Source organism: Melanostigma gelatinosum (genome assembly GCF_949748355.1).
Source record: "Melanostigma gelatinosum genome assembly, chromosome: 5".
In the NCBI taxonomy this organism is placed as follows: Eukaryota; Metazoa; Chordata; class Actinopteri; order Perciformes; family Zoarcidae; genus Melanostigma; species Melanostigma gelatinosum.
The window spans coordinates 25,397,311-25,419,996 of NC_136638.1; the positions used below are offsets into that span (position 1 = coordinate 25,397,311).

General features: G+C 42.1%; 2 protein-coding genes across 4 annotated transcripts; one reads left to right on the forward strand and one right to left on the reverse strand.

The window, feature by feature from the left end:
• The first annotated feature begins 8,198 nt into the window (after positions 1 to 8,198).
• lbx2 (ladybird homeobox 2) lies at positions 8,199 to 10,258 on the forward strand. The gene is made up of 2 exons (XM_079268368.1): positions 8,199 to 8,734; positions 9,492 to 10,258. Exons 1-2 carry the CDS (start codon positions 8,410 to 8,412, stop codon positions 9,947 to 9,949), a joined length of 783 nt encoding a protein of 260 aa, XP_079124494.1. The 5' UTR covers positions 8,199 to 8,409; the 3' UTR covers positions 9,950 to 10,258.
• Positions 10,259 to 15,354: 5,096 nt separating this feature from the next.
• On the reverse strand, positions 15,355 to 21,225 carry pcgf1 (polycomb group ring finger 1; the record flags this gene model as incomplete). Of its 3 annotated transcripts, none has more annotated exons than XM_079269121.1 (9): positions 15,355 to 15,520; positions 15,781 to 15,861; positions 16,788 to 16,871; positions 18,525 to 18,567; positions 18,712 to 18,817; positions 19,513 to 19,584; positions 19,818 to 19,970; positions 20,075 to 20,180; positions 21,119 to 21,225. In XM_079269121.1, 9 exons carry the CDS (start codon positions 21,203 to 21,205, stop codon positions 15,470 to 15,472), a joined length of 783 nt encoding a protein of 260 aa, XP_079125247.1. In that variant the 3' UTR covers positions 15,355 to 15,469. The 3 variants fall into 3 exon arrangements, with proteins under 3 accessions (XP_079125247.1, XP_079125246.1, XP_079125245.1); XM_079269120.1 differs by having other exon boundaries at positions 16,788 to 16,874; positions 20,075 to 20,177; positions 21,119 to 21,205; XM_079269119.1 differs by having other exon boundaries at positions 16,788 to 16,874; positions 21,119 to 21,205.
• Positions 21,226 to 22,686: the final 1,461 nt, after the last annotated feature.

A 22,686-nucleotide genomic window follows, 5' to 3' on the forward strand; every position in this document is an offset into this window, starting at 1 on the left:
AAATGTGTTTTTAAAATGACATTTTAGACTGTTTTTCTGCAGCTGTGGTCAGGAAGAGACGCCTCCGTCACCTTAGAGGTACATAAAAACAATATTTAATAATGGCGGCAAATAAACGCAGTAAGATATGACAAGAAGTAACGCAAGGCTTGTTCGGGTTTCTGCTGAACGCACTTTGTTGTGGTTGGAAGGGTGAAAAACAGAACCTCTGCTCCGGATGACATCACATTATTAATGTGTGTCGAAGTGAAAGCTCTCCTTGTGTTCTTCATGTGACACAATCAAGCATCATAAGTCTTACCGTGTCACGTTACGTGTGTGTTTTCTTTCTTTTTTTTAACCTCTTGTGGAATTGCTGAACCTCTCAAACACACGACGCACGAGACACGACACACGTCTCTGCAAAGTTCTGGCTCTCAGCTCTGGATGTGGACTTTTCCTAAATATTGTTTGACCTCCACGATGCCCGGCTATTAGTCTCCCGTGACTCCACATCACCCCCCCCCCTCTTTTCTTTTTTTTCAGAGATGGATTTTTTGTTGCATTAATCCCACAGATCAGGTGGGTTTTGTCAACGTGTTAAACTTTAATACTTTGGGTCATTTATCTTTACGGCCAAACCCGAGGTCTGTCAGCGACCAGACGAGCTATTTCCTCATTTGGTTTGGGAGCAAAGTGGCTCAGGAGAGAGCAAGGGGGGGGGGGGGGGGGGGGTGGTGATGGAGTGGAGTGGATTGGAGGGGGTACGTTTTTTTTCCTGCTCACCACTTAATGAAATCCTGATGTGAGGAGGGAGAGGAAGACTGTCTGGAAGAGAGGGGGTGATCTCGGAGGTCGAGGCGCCACACCATCTAAAGAAAACGACGCCCCTCCAGAGAGGTGGCTTCACTCATTCATTTATGGCTTTTTTTCTGGTTTTTGGAGGAGCTCGTAAAGGAGCGTTCAGCGACGAGACCCCTCATTACGTAGCCCACAATCGGGCTCTGCGTCAGGGGCCCGCAGGGGCGCCCAAGTGGACAAGGGCAGAATTGCAAGTGATTAATTCGTTGAAAGCTCCCCTGGAACGTGGCGTGCTCTCACAAGCAATTGTCTTCATTTGCCAAGATATGGGACATGAGAAGATGGGCTTCAGGAGTCCTGAGTGGAGTCCATGGCTTTTTTATTTGATCTCAGTTTAGAAAACAACACTTCAGGCTTCAGTCTAACATCCTGTATGCTGGGTGAGATTGCTGCTCTTTCATTGTTTTACTGTTCAGAAAAACAAAACGTTGTCTCAGTTCATTTAACAGCTAAAGCCGTGAAACCAATGGACAAGTAAAGAGCGTCATAATGTTTCAGAAACATTTAGTTTTGTTGCTGCACAGAAGCAAGTGAAATGTCAGAGCTGGACTTCACTGCTTAATTGCAACACATGAATACAAGTCTGCCAGTGACTCAGTAAGAGTTTGTGAGGTATCCTCAGGGCCATTTTCAACATCATGGCATGAGAGTGCATGTGGACCGGAGTCTAGCATGTAAACTCTGTTTAATTCTGGATAACAGTATCATGTGCTGGTTATGTTGTTGCTTATTTCACTGTCCGTCCTTAGAGAGACAACACTTTCATTCATCTGCAACAATACTTAAAGTATTCATTGCCATGAATGTTAGTGGTTGGACCTGGAATTCAACTTTTCTACATGTTTTCTTATATATTTTGGCCTTTTTTTCCAGGTACCAGAAATATGAGTTTGTAGTAGTTTTCCAGCCGTTTCGACGACTCTTGGTCAGAGGTTATGAAGGTCTTTGCTCTGGCGTTCGTGACGCGGTCGCTCCTGATCACAGAGCAGTTCAGCGACAGACTCATTGATATAAATAGATTTGGCTCGAGTGCTCTCTGTATCTGTGTGTTTGTGTGAGAGTAGCCGGTGTGACAGAGTGGCTCTTTAATACGATTTGTGCCTTCGTATGTGTAGAAACTACACAGAGAACTCTGTATCCATAACACCTTTTTGTTCCTGACATTTCCTCTTTCTTTGTTTCTTTCAGTGTGTGGAGCTGTATGATATGACTGGTCCTGTGGCCGCCCTGTTTGCTGTTGTTGTCCAGTGTCTTGTCAGCCCATAAGGTGCCGGACACCTGAAACAAATCAATCAATCAATGAAAAAGATAATGAACTGAATCCAAGGCCGGTCGGTTTATCTCACAAAAGACTGAAATAATTCACAGTGAAGTCAAAATGAAATAAACATTTATTTTTACAGCCAAATGGTCAGTGAACTGTGCTCCTGATGTTTGCAAATAACCCCCAAAAATATATAATAATACAACAAAGAAATCAAACTATGATGGTTTGTTGTGGTGCTAAATGTTTGTTTACATTAATATCCATAAATGAAACAGCCTGTCCTATATGATCGCTTGAGAAACAACCTAAATACTGATTTTACACAGGGCATCTTCATTATTAACAAATAATAACAAAATAACTCCATCACGTCCCAAGATTAAAAGCAACTGAGAGCCCTTTGCAAGAAGAATTCATTTTCTCCAATCGTCATGCGGCTTTGATATATAATGAGAACAATATTAGCGTGCGGTCATTTTAGTTCCTCTACTTGGATAAGATGTCTTTAGGCAACAAACGCCACACACATTAAGAATATAGATGTAATGTGTGGTATCAGATTCCACGGCGTGTAGCTCCAGTCACTGGGCTAATTATGCAGTAATGAAGCTAATCAAGAGTCAAACAGGAGAAGCATTCAGCCGTAATGCTGCTGTAATCCTGCTTAAAGCCTCCACATATCCTTCTTTATGATCTTAAATGGGCCCCGGTGGGTCATTAGAGAGCAACGAGGACAAGCATGGTTCTCTCCCTAGAGACGGGGGGGGGGAGTGTGTGAGTGTGTGAACTCAATGAAACCACAGAGGTCTACAGTAGCTTTGTGTTCAGGGGTGGAGGGCCTTGGAAGCATGTTTATTTACTTGTGGATCTCCGCAGCCTTTGATGGGAATCCAAACGGCGACGGGTGGTGGTGGTGGTGGAACACAACAAAATCTGTGCAGTTTATTCAGACGATGGAAGCAGATATGAGAAGTTGGTAGTGCATGATCTCTGTATCAGCCATTGTACTATGACAGCATCACGTCTTTGACCCAATTATTAACACTGTAAATGATGTAGCCAGTTACAGGGATGACAATAGTTTATTTTGATGAAGTAACAGAAAAGAATACAAGCTGTGTTCCAACAGATGTCAGTCAAGCTGTGCAAGGCTGATTTAAAACAAAGGATTTCTCTCTTTATTTCTTTAAAATCTGAGATTTTACCTGAACTCCCGTACCACTATTCGTACCGTGAAATTCACAGTAATTAACTGGCAGCCATTGGCTATTAACCTAAAAAACACTCAGTAATTAACGTGAGAAATTGTCAGTATCTTATTGTAAGAAAATGTGAATGTTGAGCTAGCAGCTAGCTCGCAATCCATCCATCAATATTCACATTCTTTGTTGTAACAATGTGTGTTGCATTCAGGGTCAACATTTTAAAAAAATCAATTGATTTTAACATGCAGGCTACTATTTTGAAGTGCTCTTCATTTTGACCTGTTGCAGTGCTACACGTTTGAATATCTCACGAGCATACTTCATGCAAGACGAGGGGTCAAGGGCGTTATTTAGAGCTGAGGTGATTGGTCAGTTAATCAACAGTCAATTACCTTAATATCAATTTGCCAACAATTTTGACGATTGATTAATAGTTTCAGTTTTTTCAAGTAAATGTGACAAGAAGTCACTGCTTCCAGCTTCTCAATTCTGAAGATGTGTTTCCTTTGTGTTTGTCATAAGTGAGAGTAAAATGATGGTCTTTGGCTTTCGGACTTTAGATTTCCTGACATTTTAGAGACAGAATGGATAAATCAAGAAATGAATCTGTAAATAAATTGATGATGATAATTAGTTACAACTTTGGTGTCATTTGTCTATAGATGTAGGCAATAACATTGTGAGTCCCAATTGAGTCAAGTATAATTTATTGTTTTAACAAAGATCAAATGGGCAATAAAAAGAAGAGACGGTGATTTAAAATGATGTCATGGGTCCCAACATTCTCTCTAGCTGTTGGTTTGATGGGCTGCATGTCTGGATCACACAATAACATCCTGTCCATCAACAGTAATTGCTCCTCACTCTCTCCTCAGAAATCCAATTAACAGCAGAAACATATAAAGACCAGAGCATGAAAGCTATAATGAGCAAAAGATCACTGGGGATAAATGATGTCATGGAATGCCTTGAACGGAGACCGACAGCCAATGAGAACTGACGACGTCATTTACGTCACCTGCAAACAGAGTGAAGCTGCTGAGAAGATGAACACCTGAGCGTCTCAGCCGATGCTGCGACGTCGAACTGAAAAGGTGCGTTCGAGGACAGCTTGGAAAGAACAATGTCCACTGACAAACCCGTAATTTGATATTGGCGTGATAATAGACGCACACAGCCCTCACGTGAATTAAACAGCATATATCTATTTTTTATTATTTTACTAAAAGATATAGTCTCCAAAATATTCTCATGTTTATTTTTCTTATTGTTTTCTATAATTCTTATTTGGCTTTCTGCCTGCATGTCACTTGAAATAACAGTGTTTTGACTCTAATATTACATATTTTCCACGTTTTGAAAAGCAGTTACTTTCTGTTAAGAATTAAAAAAATAAAAAGAGTAATTGATCAGAATTGCCGTGGATCCTCGTCAGCACACACCTTGATCCGGCCCTTGAATTCATTCAGCCGCAGTGTGCTTCACAGCGGAAACAAGCCGGTTAAGAATGGAAGCAAACACCCACAGGGCCCTGGGCAGCTTTCTCCTGTATCATGTTATACCGAGAGGCGTTTACAGCTGTTTTCTTTCATAATACAGGACGACACGCTGCGCTGTGAGAGCTGCCTCTCTACAACAGCACTGGAGACATAAACGTCACCATTACGGAACATGAACAGATCATAATTAACCGGAAAAAAATACAATTGCAGTGTACATTGTCCAAGAAATAAGCTCAAAAGCATCTGAAAGGGACAGAGAGAGTTTCATGTACCAGCGATGATTGTATTGTGACATTATTACACTCTGTTATTTTTATATATTTTATATAACTATACTTATGTTTATAATATTGATATGGAGAAATATTTGTGGTGCTCGATGACCTTGGAGGCAAATTTATTGAAATATGTCCCCTTTATAATATGCTTAAATTTCTTAATATCCCTTTAAGAACTTTTGTATTAGATTTTTGCAACCTGGATTTTTTTTGTATTTATTTTAGAGATTTATTTGAAAGAAAAAAAAGAATGTGTTATTACACCTCCTGCACATGTTTATTGTACAGACTTTAAATGGTTTTTGTCTTAAACGCTCTTCAACGAATCAAAATGGGGGAAATGCATTAAAAAGAATCTCCCCAACAACAACCGTGCTGCACACACCTCTGATAGTAAGCCTCACAGCTGTTTTGCACGGAGCGATGCGCGGTAACGCGTTACAGCACTGTAACAAATGAAATGTTCAGGATTATTATTGCAGTTGTTGCATTTGTCGCCACCTTCTTCGAGCCTCCGGTGGAGCCTGAATCGGATACGTTCCCTGATGTTCGCTGCGGAGTGCTCTGAATTTATTTGGTGATTAACGACAGAGAGCTCGCCTGACCTTTACATGGGAGTTTTCCCACTGCTTTGATTTTATCGAGCCAAAGGATGACACGAACACTGCACATTTGCGCCTCCTGATTATTCATAGGACCAGTGGTTTTTAAATGCAAGAGAGGCCGGGATTGCTTGATAAATTGCTCCTTACAAAGAGGAAAAAAATATCTAATAATAGTCTCTGAAAGTGGCTTAATGGAACGCACTACTTTTTGGAGTAAGGAGCCCGATACTGATAGGTGCGAATCGTCCAATTAAATCCCTCAAGAGCTGGTGATTGATGATGTCAGCTACTCTGCTTCTAATTAACGTTTAAATTAAACCAAAGGAATAAAAATAACTTCCTGACCCCGGCTGCTTCGCTTCAGACCGTAAAGCCCAGTGGACCGGTGTTTGGGGAGGTCTGAGGGCCATTCACGCTTAAACTAAATTTGAGGTTAATAATCTACAGCAGCCAGTCCAGATGGTCTTCAGTGCACTTGTATCGTTCTGGACATCAAATCTAGAATTGACAGTAAAATAAAACCAGCATGTTTCCCCTCCCTCTCATAATCATGACACCAGTGTGGATGATCGAGGCCTGCAAGGATAATGTCAAATTATCATGTGTTTATCTTCTATTGTATCAAACGAAAATAACATGCCATCCATCTGAACACACCTCTGTTAAATCTGGCAAATACACGTCTTTTTTATTTTCATTTTTTAAATATGTGGCAAGTGTGCAACAACAACAACAAAAAACATAACGTGTGTTCTGTAATCCCTTTAATATTTCAAACTGATTGTGAATTCACGTGTCAAGGTAAACCGTATGTCTGCTCAGACCAGCTACTGCACGTTTTATCAAAACGATGCATGTTTCCGTCCGAATCCCCAAATTTAATTTATCCCAAACACTCCTGCTTGTTATGGAGAAATACATATTCAAAGCAGGGTGGACCTCCAAGGTAGCTAATAGAATTGCCTGCTGTTTTATAACTCTGTCCCTAAACCAATGTCACCATATGCTCCTGTTGGCACACTACTCTCCGCAGTGGCTTCCTGAGCGGCAGGCTTCCTCCAAATGGGTCAGAATAATCCGATTGTACATTTAAAAAAAACGAGTAATTGTCCAGATTCATTGAGCCTCTGGCTTCTATCAGAAGTCGGCACATATATAATTGAATGCAGGTGCTGAACTATAGGCTGAATTGAGATATTTTACTGTACTGTTAAGCTTTTGTTCTATTTCGCGAATAAAACGAGTTTACTTCCGTTGCATTTTTCTCACACCTGCAAAATGTATATTTCGTTCTATACATGTTATTTGCATTCTCTAAAAATGTATTAAAACGAATGAAGGACCCACGTGGCGACAACAGCTAAATGCGTTGAAGTTGACGAGCCTTAAATAAAACGCGGTGTTTCCTCTGAGCAGACGTACCTGCCGCTCTCCTCGGCGTCCGGCTCGTCCCCGTTTAGTCTCTCGATATTCGTTTCCATCTTTACATCCTAAAAGCTTCATCAGTAAAAATCACATTTGTCCGACCTCAGACTCTGAGCAACAGCACGGCGTCACCTTCTATTATCAGCTTGTTTCACGCTACGCATTCAATTACAGAAGTGTAACTGTGGATTGTACCTGCAGGGTCACATCGGCGCGTGTGATATACCGAGGAAGAATTATAAAACATAAATAAACAGCATGAACAAAAAGGAATGAACAAATTCAACCCTGACATGTTTTTTCTTTTTTTTTAAATAATACAAATATTTTTTCAGTCTCATAAATGAAACCTTTATAATATTTGTGGGTATCAGATTGATACAGGGAATACGAGCTATTATTTAAATATACATACATTTTTGGTTTCAGATTAGAAGCATCACTTCTCTGCTTCATAAAGAAGAAGAAAAATCCATCAGCCTTCGTGTTGAACAATGGGTTAAACAGCTTCTGTTTACTTGTAGGCAAATCAGTTTCATAGACTTCACAGTCAGATCCTTAGATGTGCTCATTGTGGCTATTTTAAGCCAAATTCTCGTACAACACAGCGCCTAATGCGCACTTTACGCATACCGCTCTATGCGTAATTACGCACAAAAATGACTAAATAAATATCACGGCTGGAGACCGCTGTTGGCTCCCTGTTTCCTTCAAAACTTTTCCATAATGCAAAGATGCTGGTGGCAGTATCTTAATGGCCATCAGCTCTCCCTTTCTAGCAGAACACACCAGCAGAGGGAAACAGATGCATAAACATTCAGGGCATCTTTCTCCTCGGCAGCAACAGACTCCTCCTATCCCCCACGTCCAATTAGTTATTACGGTCCGGCCCTTTAAGACGCAGCAGCGGGTCAGCAAGTAGTGTAGTGTTACTCTAATTGAACTTCGCCCAATCAACAATAACTCGTTAGCGGTCGCTTTCTTTTTCTTGCTGCTTGAGACAGCTTTTTTTACTCTTGCAGGGATTCACCCCCTCCAGTCTGTTACTGCCTAAAGATCTACATGGAGCTCGGCAGAGGAACTGCGACTCTCTGAGGGGAATACAGTCCGGCTGCCTTTTCAAACTACGCCCGGAGCATGGTTATTTTGGAGGAAAGCTCTCAGGCGAGCTAAGTTGCGGCTTTGAGTGTCAACATAGAGAGGGGGGTCTACGAGAAACGCAGAGGAAAACTGCCAGTTGAATGAAATAATCAACTTTTCTGGAAGTAGCGATTATTCGCGACTGCGATGACCTCCAGTAAAGACATGAAGGCAGGTTCTATGTTACAGTCCAGCGGCGAGGAGAGGAGACGGGCTCCCCTGGACCAGCTGCCACCGCCGGCCAACTCCAACAAGCCTTTAACGCCGTTCAGCATTGAGGATATCCTTAACAAACCCTCGGTAAAGAAGTCGGTCGCCAGTATCTGTCCGCCCAGAGTGCTGGAGAAAGTCACGGGCTCTAACTCTGCGCGGAACGGGATCACCACTCCCTCGTCGCCGCTGTGCGCGCTGGAGGAGCTCGCCAGCAAAACGTTCAAGGGGCTGGAAGTCAGCGTTATCCAGGCAGCAGAAGGTAAACACATTCCGTCGTTTTTTTATTCAAATACACGTTTTCAGATGGATGGAACTGATTTCATGCAGGTTTTGAAGAGAAGCGAGCGTCACGACCACAGCTGACTCACAGCTGGTTTGTTTTGACTTTAGATGTGGAAACGCTCGGACAGCTGTATAGGAATGCGTAAATGGAAAAAGACTAATTTACGCATTTAATGTGCATGCATAAGATCTGTTAAACTGATCAAACCGTCCGATATACTCAGCGTGCTGTCGAAAAGTAAACAGACATTATGGCTCGTACTTCCATGCAGAGCTATGTTGGAGGAAAATGGACAGACTGACAGATAAACGTAGATCACACACTGACTGATGTGAATGTCTGTTGAACTGCAAAAACATTAACCGAACAATTCTAATAGTGTGTAACATGTTTGTTTGGCCCACAATATGGTGCTACGCCATTTTGATGAATTATTTCACTTATTTTCGGTGATATTTTCTATATTTGTGACAATAGCGACAGCCTTTTTTAAATTAGCAGCTCAGTGGAGCTCAGCAAAGTTCTTAAAATGTGTCTCGTCACTATTGAAATCAAGGAAAGATTTATATTTGGCTCTAAGGAAAAAGAGAAAAGCAAGCGTGTAAACCGAGGACAGGCCTGTTAGGCAGAGTCCTCTGTTGTTGCTGTAGTTTGGGGGGGGGGGGGGTGGGTTGAGTGACCCTCGCATTTGTTTCATTCGTCTCGTATGTTTCCCTTCTTCCACCCCTCCAAGGTCGCGAGCATGTCAACGCGTTCGGACAGAGGCAGACGTCGAAAAAGAGGAGAAAGTCGCGGACAGCCTTCACGAACCACCAGATTTACGAGCTGGAGAAGAGGTTTTTGTACCAGAAGTACCTCTCTCCGGCCGACCGCGACCAGATCGCGCAGCAGCTGGGGCTCTCCAACGCGCAGGTCATCACCTGGTTTCAGAACCGCAGGGCCAAACTCAAGCGGGACCTGGAGGAGATGAAAGCGGACGTGGAGTCGCTAAAGAAAATCAACCCGCAGACGCTGCAGAAGCTCGTCAGCATGGAGAGCATTGAGGAGGGTGGGGGCCCCGAGGCCAGGTCGCCCAGTGTCTCCCCGACCTCCGAAGGACACCGGGCCTTCCCACAGTCCCCCTCCTCCTCCAGAGACCAAACTACGGATGAATTCTCGGAGGACGACGAGGAAATCGAGGTGGACGATTGACAGTCAGGGGGCCTTGTGTTTTTCATAAGCAACAACTAAAAAGAATATTAAAAAGGGGACTTTTTTTCTTCTTCCCAAACTTTTTTGCACGGATATGAACAAAAAAAAGGAGAATATATACATTTAAAAACATTTCAAGATATTTTTTTGCCTCTCCTCTTTTTTTTCTCAATCTAATTTATTTATCGGACTTGTAAATCCTTCCAAGTCTGTCGTTTAGGTTTCTCCACCGTATTTGAGGAATATCTGGTTTCCCTTCAGACAACCCAAACTGTTATGGTACAGTAAGACTGAAAATTGTGTGAACATTTTTTTTTCACGCCCGTTTTTACGTGGGGGGGGGGGGGGGGGATGGAAAGTTGTGCAATTATTGTTGCTTGTCATTTATTCGTATTCTTCTGTTAAAGGAATCGGATCTGCCAAATATTTAAACCACCCTTTGTTTGTACACGCACAGCCCGGGCTCGATGTGTCGCTCCATCCCTCCTGAAGTGTACAATTATTATTTGTCTTCTTCTTTCTGCATTTAAGAGTGTTTCTGCAAGCATGCAGGCCTGTTCGCAGCGCAAAGGATGCATCACTTATCATCGACTGCACACTTTTACACGCTCTGAGTTCTGTACATAGATCAAACATCCACATCCCATCATTTTATTGTAACATTCTATTTAATCAGCATCTATGTAAATAAAGGTTATATGATATTTCAAGGAGCTCTCGGCATGATTGCCTGTGTGATTGTGCATAAACGTATAAAGTAATTAAAAATGAAGGATGACACAGGAAGGAAAAATATTACACCGCAATAAATGCTACTTAAAGGGGCAGTTAATATCGTAGAAGGTAACAGACAATATGGAGAACAACATGTTAAATCACGATATATTATATATTATATGTAAAGATGGCCAGTAAACTCTACATGCATTCTACAGGAATGCTGTAGAGAAAGTCACATAAAGTGACTTTTATAAGAATATAATAACATAATAGCACAGGGATTTGTCCTGAAAGATTAAGCAAAAACTTAAAATATGCACTCCCCTTCCCAAAAGAAATCTGCTCTGCTTGGTAAAAACTGACCCTGTTGAATTACTGACCCCTGCTTTCAGCCTGGAAGTGCCGGGACTTCAATTAGCTGCCTTTATTCCCATTCTTTCGGCCGGCTTTGAATGCATCTTGCCACAAGAAGGTCCCGGTCTGGCTGCGGTGTTAAGAAAAGCTTGCGCGCAGCCCCTGCGCCATATGTTTTCTTCCTCCTTCTATGAATCGTCTTTAACACAACTAGTCGACATGATTGATTAGCTTAACCCGCCTTTGCCTTACATAAAACAGCTTCCACCGGGCCGCGGGCAATAATGGGCACGCATCTGCCACTCTGGCCCCGGGTTTGTTTGGAGAGAGAGAGAAGTCTCCCATGAATAGCAAATGGCTTAGTGTGAGGATCCTAATGAATAAAGCTCAATGGGAGGCAGTGGAAATACGGCGTGCTGCTGCTGTTGGCCGACCATTTGTAACAGTTTGGTGTGTGAGTGTGTGTGTGCGTGCGTGCGTAAGGGAGGGGAGAGATGTGGTGTCGTAGTTATTCGACAATACATTTACACTAAAACAAGAGTATGCATGGTGTTCAGTATAAACCCGTCTGCAGGACACGGATTAGCTCCTTTTGTGCGCGAGTCAAGTGTCATGTTACCCATCGAGTTCATTTTATTCTTCATTTGGAGAGTTGGACACCGTTATTATTTTATTTGGAAGTATAGGCTCATTCGTCTGAAGTTGTGGATATTCAAGAGAGAAAACAAATCGAAATGTTCGGCTTCAAAGCGTTGAAATGTATTTCATGAGGTGGTTATTTTTTTTAATTTAATCTCTGAATTTCTCTTGTGACTAAAATAAATACAAACTCCGACAATCTTAATAAACTTGCAAGTTAGAAGGCCGATCGAACCGATATTCTAAATCATTTTCGCAAAGGAAACATGACATCAGGCCCTCTCTCTGCCACATGCTTATAAAAATAAATACATCAAGACAGACTTTGAGACCTAAAGGGCTCGTTAGGACAGACTTTTCTGATTCTTTTTTGGGGGGTGAGTAGAAAAGCAGGCTGGTGCACACAATAGAAGTAATCGGCTGGAATCGTGGAGGTTGAAAAGTCAAGCCGGCCTTTTATTATGGAGCCACTGCACCGGCAGGAGGGACAACATGCGCATTTAAATACAAGTCAGTGGACAAACGGGAGAAGTCCTGATTCAACTCTATCAACTATATTTTATTTATAATATTTAATTTAGATATTGCAAACATTCTAAAATGATCGTTTATTCATTGACATTCCAACAGTTTTCAGGTTTTATTCTATTCTTTCATTATGCAATTTAAAACTGAAAAGCATTTAAACAACTCAATATAAAACACAGTTAACTATTATCTGTATTATTTTCATTTCTCACATTGAGTGACTGCATCAACATTTCACCCTCACAGCCGAGTGTATTCATCAAATCTCAGGTGAATCACACAAACAAGCTCTCCAAAACAGGGCTCCCCTTGTTGGGGGGGGGGGGGGGGGTCACATTTATATACAGTTTTCTAATGTGTTATGATCAGAAAAATTAAACAAACTGAACGGTCCAACAGGAACCTGAAATTCTCTATTTTGGGCTAAAAGGTCACAGCTTTGGGAGGTTCTTGTGTTTTCAACATGCCAGTGCCCTGAAGGGACTTGCTCCGGCTTTATAAGGGTGGCTGGTGGAAACCCATAATATGCGTGTGTGCGTGTGCGTGTGTGTGTGTGTTATGCTTCTGACTGGTGTGCAGGTTTACAAGTTCATTTTATTCGCCATTTACAAACATGGCCAGGGGCCTGATTTGGAACTGAAGGTGATTGGGAAAATGTAAAAATAGCTCACGTGAAAGAGAACAGACAAGTCTTTACACCTTATTCCACGTTATTGACCTCTGCAGTAAAATGGAAAACTGCTCTGCCCTTGATGGACACATGGCCTTCTTTTATATGAAATCTAAACTCATCAACACCAAACACTGATATTGTACAGTGGAACAAAAACACAGTTTAACCTACACAATATTATCCCAATGTTTAAAAGAAAGAAAAAGAAAAATGCATTTGATTTTGTACTCCAGGGTAATTTCTCAACAGGATATTCAAGATGTCACACGTGCAACAGCAAGGCGTTGTTGAAATGTGGCTGCTGCAGCACGCGCTACTGTAGAAAGGCGTGTTTAGATGATCAGAGCCGTGTCAGGTTATCAGAGCCGTTCCTTTCTCTCTGGACAGGATCGCGCACATCAAAGCCTCCCTCCGGCCGCGCGTCTGAAGAGCACCGAGTGTGCCACCTAGTGTCAGGCTGGGAGGACGATCCAAAGAGAGAAGGTGCGGAGAGAAATCTAGTTCTGAAGAAACCTTGAACGGCGTCAAAAACTATCGCGATCCTTTGCCAAGCCTTCACAGCGCTTTAATCTAGCAAAGCAGCAGGCGGAATGTCAGCTGCACTGCGTTTACATTGTGCTGCTTAAAGGGGCATTCACTCCACTCACTGCGTCTGTGTGTGGCTTTCTAAAGTCAACAATAATAAGCCTGATGAGTTATCCAAGACAATAAAACAATAAGAGGAAAACGTGTCTTTAAACTGGGGATGTGGAGTTTTAAAGATGTCAACTCATGAAAGAATCTGTTGAGTTGCATTGTTGGAAATGTAGTTTCCAGCAGTTTTGGAGATCAGCTAATGCTGGCGATGAAAAGTCTGGACATCTCTGCATCAACTTTGACCGTTCATGTTGAAATCTGTCTCTTGCAAGTCCTCCAGCTTTATGTCAGAGCAACAACACATCGTTTAAGCTCCTTTAAGTCAACAACAAAACAGGTTTAATAATGCTCCAATTAGAAAACGACGTCTCTAATCCAAACCGTCTGTCGGCTATGTCCACTATATTGTATACGTGGCTATAAAATTACTTTTCAGGCACTGTAGGAAGGAAAAATAAGCCTTTCTAATATCTAAGAAAAAACAAAAGACTGATTTTAAAGTAGTACAAATATTTTAAAAGAAAAATGAATAAATGCTTTGACTTGTATCTAAATCATTTGATTTTAGAAGTTATACAATGAGATGAAATAAGATCACACGTAATCTAAAATGCACCTGCATCTAAATCATACACAACACAAAATAATCTGTCAGTTACTGAACTAGCACTACTTCGGGAGGGGGCACTGAATAATCACAGTGAAGTGCATTATAAATATAAATATATATGTTTATAAATATGGAGCGAACAGCACAGCTGTGAATCTGTGAGCAGACCGAGAGATCTGGAACCTGAAGGAGCTGCGAGTTACACGGTGCAGATCCTGCTGTGAACATTCAGACTCTGTGGTCCGTGTTTGCCAGAGGGCGGGTACAGGACACTGACAGAGTGACATTTTTGATCATCGTATTACTCGCTGCACCATCACCAGAATCATGTATCACAGAGCAACAGCCCAGCGGCGTTAGCCTCTTACTGAGGAGATGAGTCTCTGCAACAAACTCCAGAAGGCCCAAAAAGCTGCTGCAGTCTGCAGAAGAACTGCAACCCGAGAGAAGATGTATTCTCCAGTCAGGCAATAACCTCCAACATGAAGCCCAAAGCTGCAGGAATGGATTCAAGAGAACGGCCAAGTCGGCGTCCAGAATCACCGTCCACTCACAGCCCCTGTGAAACTTGACGGAGCGGGTTTGTAAAGAACGGAGCCGAATGCAGCGTCGCGACACCATTTCAAACCAATAGGAGTGCTGCTACAGACGTCTTTAGTTGGGCGAGGAAGAGATTTCTTTGCAACTTCTCTGGCGATCAGTATGAGTAGCTGCTTGAATTTAAGCATTTAAAAAGGTGAATGGCATCATGTTGGACAGCTGGTATGTTTGATGTGATATTAAAACGCTGCAGGATGAAGTGGACTTATTATCTTTACTGTACGTTAAATACTTTGATCATCTCCATTAAACTGCAGCATGCTGGTGGTTCATACCGGTACTTATTTTCCCTCGACATCAACGTAAAATACAACACGTACTACGGGGGACTGTAGGCCGGCTTTGGATAGAAAGTCACGATGTCATTAATCACACTTTGTGACATAAAGACAGCAAGAAACAAAACCATTTACTCTTTGCAACGCTTGTGTAAGACAAAGTACAAGAAACTACCGAGGTCTTCAAATAGAAGTGAAATAAAACTGCAGAAAGTCAAAGCACACTTTAATATAAAACCTGTTCAAAGGCTGAGGATACTACAGGACACACACACACACACACACACACACACACACAGTAAATCTACACGCAGGTGAAAGCATACTGTCCCGTAACAGAGTAATACAAACTATTTCCCATTTCAAAATTTATTTTTCAAAAATACAAAACAAGGAAAATAAGTATATGTACACAAACACTATTAAAATAGAATATGTATTGTACAAAATATCTACAGCTGTCCTCAGAGTGAAAACATGTCCTATCTGGTCCTTTTGTCCTTGATGGTGTAGTGAAGAACTAAAGGTTGGGCCTAGAGGAGAAAAGATTTTAAATATTATATATGTGGGATGGAAACACTTCACGGCGCCATCAACATCTGCAAAACAGATCAAACTAAGTTATTCTTTTATTATGTGTCAAATCTAACACGGCACACTACCACTGAAGATATTTTATTTCATTTAAAATGATGTTTAAATGTCGACAACATTCTCAATGAACTTAAAAGGAACTACAGTAGAAACTGAAGGAATGCGCAGTTGGCACGAGCTAACAGCGGCTGTACTGTACCTTGCCAAACCAGTGTGAGAGCCATAACCGTTTCATGGTCATGTGATCGGGCAGAGACTCGTTATTGAACAACATCTGGACCTATAGGGAGACCACACAAACAGATGTGAAGGGGAATCCGAAAGCAACATCTGCCATTGTTTTTTATATGACAAAACCCGTTTGCTGCTCGTAAAAAACATGCGACGAGGAAGCACAAATACCCCCCCCAACTGAAAACACACAATTTGGGTTCATGACGGATGTCAACAAGACAAACTGATTATTTTGGTAACCGTGGCTTAATCAGTTATGAACACGCGTTATTTGATGGAGGATTTAACCCAAAAGCACCTCGACGGAGCTCCACACTGAGAGGAAGTCACAGGAAATCCATTCACCCCACAGAGCCGAGTCACCAGAGAAACACGACAACTTTATTGGCTGATGAAACCCAGACAGGGACGGACTTTGAGAGCCATTAAGGGTCGAAAGCCAACAGAGTTCTGCTCTTTCCTGCTTTGGGATTTTGCTTAATTAACCACATTAAGATCAACATGTGCAGATCTAACACAAAGGACTCATGGTAAACTCCTCATGGTAAACTCCTCAGTAATTGAGACAGTTCTGTGGGACCAATCACACAAATCACAGCGTGTTTTCCAAACCGACTGAGTCAGTCTTACTTTGTGGGAACACGTTTCATTTCACACGTGAATTTGGAAAGTCTTCGGCAATAACGCCCCAATAAATATTGAATTAATGACACAGGAGCCTTGAATGTCACCAGCCTCAACAAGACACCGTCCCCGAGCCGACCACTGATGCAGCAGCAGTCCATGTTCACATGTGACATGTAGAATTACCTCAGAAGATGTAGTTCGTCTTTTGAAGTGAGAGTGAAGCAGCGCGATAGCAGTTTCACACATTAGTCCTCATCAGCAGAAGCCAAATAAATAGAGGAATCTTTAATGTCGCGTGTACCATCACGTCTCCTTCTATCGGATCAATGAGGACTATTGACTGACCTGGTGTTTCTCCACGTTCAGACGATGACACAGCACTTTCCGTAGGTGTCTCACCTCCGCACGGACAGAACACCGGACGAACTTCTGCTGCGGAGACAAAGTCAAACATCCACTGAACAGACTTATGACGAACAACGTGATCAAGACACGACGACGTGAAGGAGGTCATTCCAATAAATAACGCACAGCTGAACACGTTGGTTTATTGCTGCAACTCTGGAGCACGTTAGCGGGTTTCTTGTTCATGAAGCAGGTTAAAATGCGTGATTCACCCCGATATGTAACACGTAGCTGCACCATGGAAACACAATCACTGCATCACTTGTAGCTGACTGACACTTTCGGTTTTGTTGTCCAGATAAAGTAAAAAGCGTGTCAGTTGTAAACGTCTTTTTACATTTGCTGGCTGCCGGTTTTCACTTCGGCATTCAGATATCTTCGTTTTTATAATGTCCAAAGTTTACCGTCACAAAAGGTGACGGAACACATTTCCACAGGAAACACTCAGGTTACATTTCGAGCCAACTGCTCGACGTTTTCCACTCCCATCTGACTTATTACACTCTGAAGCCGGAGAGCTTTCCTTCCTTCTTTTACGCCTGAATGCAGTGAAAGACAGTAATTCTTTAAAAGCCACCTCGGTAAAAACATCGGGTTATGAATGGAGGTGCAGGGGAGAGAGGACAGCATGGAACAAAAAGGCTGAGAGTCAACATGTTGATCCTATTTTTAATAGTTCACACAGAGGTTAGAGGGAAACACAACTGCATATATCGAGAGTCTGGAATGGAACCAAAGATGGTGTTCCCATTACACGAGGTAACATTAGACAAACATTTCAATCTGCACATTTTCCAGGAGGACATTGCTGCCGATGCCAGCAACACGTCACCAAAACCACTAATGTTCACATCCTACGTGACTTCATTCTAGATATCCTTCTTCTGTTAAATATGATTAAAAGACCAAAACAACAAGCTACTGGTCCGTTTGAATATTACAGCTTTCATCTCATGGAAACACAGGGAAATGTGTGCTGAGATTAGAGAATCTATCAAATCTTATAGAGATAAAAACAGTTCAAAAACATACTAAATCTGAATTCTTGATTTGAGTCCAAACTTGGATGCGTTGAGGTACTACACACAGGCACATGTTGAACAACAGCGCCCTCTGCTGGCCGAATAAAGTGAAAAATGAACATACACACTACTATATACTCTTTACGAACATAATGGCACCACGGTCATAATTAGCACCTCGTTTGTGTCCAAAGCACATTTTTCTGTCTGCTAAATAGTGTTCAATAGTTTAAACATGTCTTTATAGTTCTTTTACAAATCTTGAGTTGTCGCAAAACACTTTCTCAAACGATTCGAAAAAGTCCGGAGAAATGAGCGGTTTGGTGGTGAAAATAAAGAATGATTATATGCCTCACTGGTGTGCTCGGCCCACTTATCCCGACCCTCCGTGAATATGAGGCAGCCAGAGTAACCAGCGCAGAGTGGATTCTGCTGCTGCTGCTGCTGCCATTGTGCCATGTATTTTCAAAGCACTTAAGGGTAGAAAATGACTCGCTCGGGCTTCAGAAATGTGCCCCCGGAGACATGTTTTTGCAAACCTGTGAGCCGAGTCGTTTTGAAAGCATCCGTAACCAGCTCGGCAATTTCACTAAGTACACAGACTGAACTGAAATACAGCGCTGAATAAATCTGTGATTCGGTTTGGATGACTCACCTGAAGAGCGAGTTTCGTTTTGTCTTTTCCAGCAAGCGATGAACTGTGAAGACGAAACAGAGCACACGGTTTTGAAACGTGCATATCAGACAGGTTTAACGTGAGAGCTTATTTTATTTACATTTGATCCGGCTAATCTTCATTGTTCATTGCATGACTTGAAAGATAACCAGAGACAAAAGCTCACCTTAGCCTTTCTAAACAGAGCGACACCTGCTCATCGTATCTGTAGAAGTGGGCTTTTGAATGGTCGAAGCTCGTGTATGGTAGACCTGTGGCATCGGGTATAGCATCTGGAGACACGGAAAATCAAACATGAATCAGGATGTCTGACTGGGAATCAGAGCAGCAACTAGCTACAGACTACACACTACACGATACAGATTCTGTTGCAGCACCTGCCACTGAAGCAAACAACTGTTTGGTAATATCATACTACTCTATGCATGCAAGAGTTTAACAATCTGCAACTGATAAAAACGTAACAGTGATTCAACCTACAGCTACTTCACGACAACTTCTACATTTCTTGATTCAAGCCGAGTCTGGTAGTCGAGAAAAAGTACATGATGTGATGTGCAGTGTATTGTAAGCATGTCTAATTGCATGATTAAAATGTCTAGCTCCAGTGATGGCTGAGCCGTGTTTGAACTGTTAAATGAACACATCAGTACTGCAAACAAATAGTCCCCAAATCGTTTCAAAGTGTCAGATTTTGATGAGACATCAAAATCAAAATTACTGAGAGAATATGAAGAGCTAGAAAAGTCAAAAAATTGAACAAAGACTGTTAAAACAGACATATTTTCATAAAGTGTTGCTAAATGTACTGCCACTTTGGTAATGTGCCGTTCAGAAACAAACACCACTGAAATCACAGAGAAACACCAAATACGTCACAGATATGAACAAAAACACACTGATCTCTTCAATCCACGTACACACCACCTTAATCACACACTGAGACTTCACTAAGTGGAAGACTTACCGTCTCCCGTCGGCTGGATGACTCTCTCTAGCCCACGGGACTGATAAAACTCCTTTATTCTCTTGTCTTCGCCTGTTCAAACACCGAGATTGATATTAGACAAAAAAAGACAGACATAGAGACAATACTGATTTTCAAATATCCCAAAAGAAATATGGTATTTACACTGTTTGATGATGTCAATAATGATCTAGTCTTCAGCTGTGACGTCACATGTGTTGCTAGTTAAACATTATTTTATGAATATTAGCCCTCAATAGAGCTGATCATTTAGGTCACACAGACAGCGGTGTTGTTTTACGTACTTTCTTGCAGTCCGGGCACCAGTTTGTAGACGATGTCCTGCATCACTCGGTCCAGTTTGAGGTTGAGTAAAGGCTGCGTTTCATGGATTTTGATGTTGCACATTGGACAGTACTTGCTCGTTTGCAGGTATTTCACAATGCAGCTTTTGCAGACTGTAGAGCAGAGAGAAAGGAGAGACATTTCATTCTCACTCCGTTTGACTTCAGTCGCGTTAATGACGTGCAAACTATTCTTGTCCAGCTCCGTTCATACTCACAGGTGTGCAAACACTCTGTAATCGTCGTGGCGTCGATGAAGTAACCCGCGCACAGGTAGCAGACGATGTGTTCGTTCAGGTCCTTGATCTTCAACTTCACCTCCTCCTGTCCGGATGACAAAAAGGTGCACAACCAGGGCTTGAACTCAAAGCAAAACATATGCAACGGAACCATTAACAGTAACTTTAAAAATGTTTGCATTATGTTGGGTTAATGCCCTCTTTTTTGGTCGAAAGAAAACTTATTTTGTAGCTGCGAACTGAATGCGCAGGGTGTCTATTTTATGACATAGAAATGTATGATTTAAAGTTGAGTTATGACTGCTAGATATTGAGGATTTAGCTACCACATTACGGTACTTTACTGTAAACATCCCCTCCACTGACTTCAATACAGAACCCGGATCTAGTCGGTGTAATGACCCAGTTAGTAGTCCTGGCCATGTCTGACAAATGACGTAAATACGTTAGGAAATGAGAAACGTTCCCACCAGGAGGGCCACTGGATTATCATACACAACGTCAAATGTTGACATTTTTATGTCGACTGATGGAGACGGTTTGAGACGAACGGCACGCGTAAAAACCGTTAAAACAACGCGTTGCGTTCCCGTTTAAAAACAAAAACAAACGGCAGCTCGAAAAACAAACCGCTGTTACTTCGTCGTTCAGTAATAAAGTCGCGGAGGGCAGCGGCCGTTACCGTTCCGGTTCTAACACACACACGCCGCTTTAAATACAAGTATAAACTCCCAAGTTGAAAACTTACGAATACAGCTGAATATGTGGCATAACACGAGTGAAATGAACAAGTTTCTTGACAGGATTTCGGCACGCTGCTCCAGAACAACACGTTCACGCGTGCGCAAACGCAGCTCCCTTCACAGCGCTTCAGCATTGCTTCTCGTCTCTCTCCATCAGCGCCGCGGAGACGACAACGCTCTCCCGCTCACGCGTGTTGTTTAGCTGGGTCTCTGCTGCGGTTCCGGGTCCCCGTACGTGTCCGCCCCAGAGCGGACGAGCACGTACTACGTGGACACTCACCTCGTTCCTCAGCGGGTCCAGTTTGTAGATGGACTGGAGCTGATTTCGTAGCCGCATCGCTATGGCCATCGGACCTTGCTCCGCCATCTTTGGGAATTAGCGTAGTTCCGGGTAAACCGGAAGTGTCCTTTAGTACAATCTGGAGGAGGCGGGTAACTGCAAACTGTAAGCGAGAAAAAAATAAAAAAATAATACAAATATAATATAGAATAAAAAGCCACTTTACCAAGCCGAAAAAAAATAATATATAAAGTCAAGCTCACTGTGTGCAGGCCTATTTCATTCGCTTTATTTTTCTAAAAACAAACACAAAATGCTGCTCCAGTTTCTTTCTTTTTTTCAGCAGGTTGCTCTACATTTGTGGGGGTTCAAGCCAGGTTTCAGGTTAATTAATGGATGCACAATAGGATTGCAATATATTAAAGGGGTTCTATTAGTTATCTCCTCTGTTTAAGGTTTTTATAAACCCTCAAAAATGTGTTATACTATTTGCCAACAAGGACTTTTCTATTAAGGATATTTTAATGGGTTATCTTTATGGTTTAAGGGTTTCTAAAGTGGTGAAAATCCCAGTCAAATTCACCCCGAACTTGTGTTTATGGATAGATACATTATAGGCATATTATGGGCTTTTTGCCCACAACAATCACTCAAACGTGCACTCTCCTACTCTCACACACATGGACTTGTATATACATGTACAGTTATATGACATGCTCACGCTAGAGTTGATGTCATTTAAGAACCATTTAGGCCACACTAAAAGCTATCTTACCTGTTCCAATAACACACTGTCTTTCACTTTTAAGCTTTTCACTTTTAACATACTATATGTTCGGAAAACATATAGTATCCTACACTCAGCTTTCACTCTCAACACACCAGCTTGTTAGTCTGCTCTCTTGGCAATAGAGGGCACTGCAGGCACACACTTCAACCGCCGGCTTACAGCCTTTGGCTCGTGCTGATACTTCTGTAGCATCATCGAGTAAAGCAGTGTCATACAGTCATTTGTGCAATCAAGGGTTTAATGTAGTTGATGAAGAAAAGATGCCATTAAAACTTCTGAATTCACTAAACAAACCTCCTGCTCAGTGGGCCAGGCCTTTAAGTTTTCTTTATGTGCACACGAAGCCTCTTAAACCAGAGTAGACTTTGGAATTATATTCCTATTTCATTTTTTTAAAATGTATTACCGATGCAAATCCACTTATTATAGGATCATATAGGCTGTACAGTTGTATACGGTCATGTATCGGTATGCTAGAAGCCTGCTGATAAGATGCACAGATGTATTTGGAACTGGCTCAGATTGAAATCATGTTGTTCATGATGTTACCACTCCTGTTATTGAAACTGCATAACACGGAGCGAGGAGTGCTAATAGTACCATACCTGTGTTCCAGGATAAAAGGTGAATTGTGGGAAAAACACCGTTCAACCACAATCCTCAGCAACGACATGGTGGGTCTTGTAACCTGAGTCCTCTGACACATTGAGTCCTACACTACTCAGGCATCATGGAGGGTGGCCCGCTCTCACCACTGCACGCAATCCCATTAGGTCTG

Coding starts and splice junctions, on each gene's coding strand:
- lbx2 (XM_079268368.1), top strand. CDS start 8,410: ATGACCTCCAGTAAAGACATGAAGGCAGGTTCTATGTTACAGTCCAGC. Junction 8,735..9,491: donor CGTTATCCAGGCAGCAGAAG/GTAAACACATTC, acceptor CACCCCTCCAAG/GTCGCGAGCATGTCAACGCG.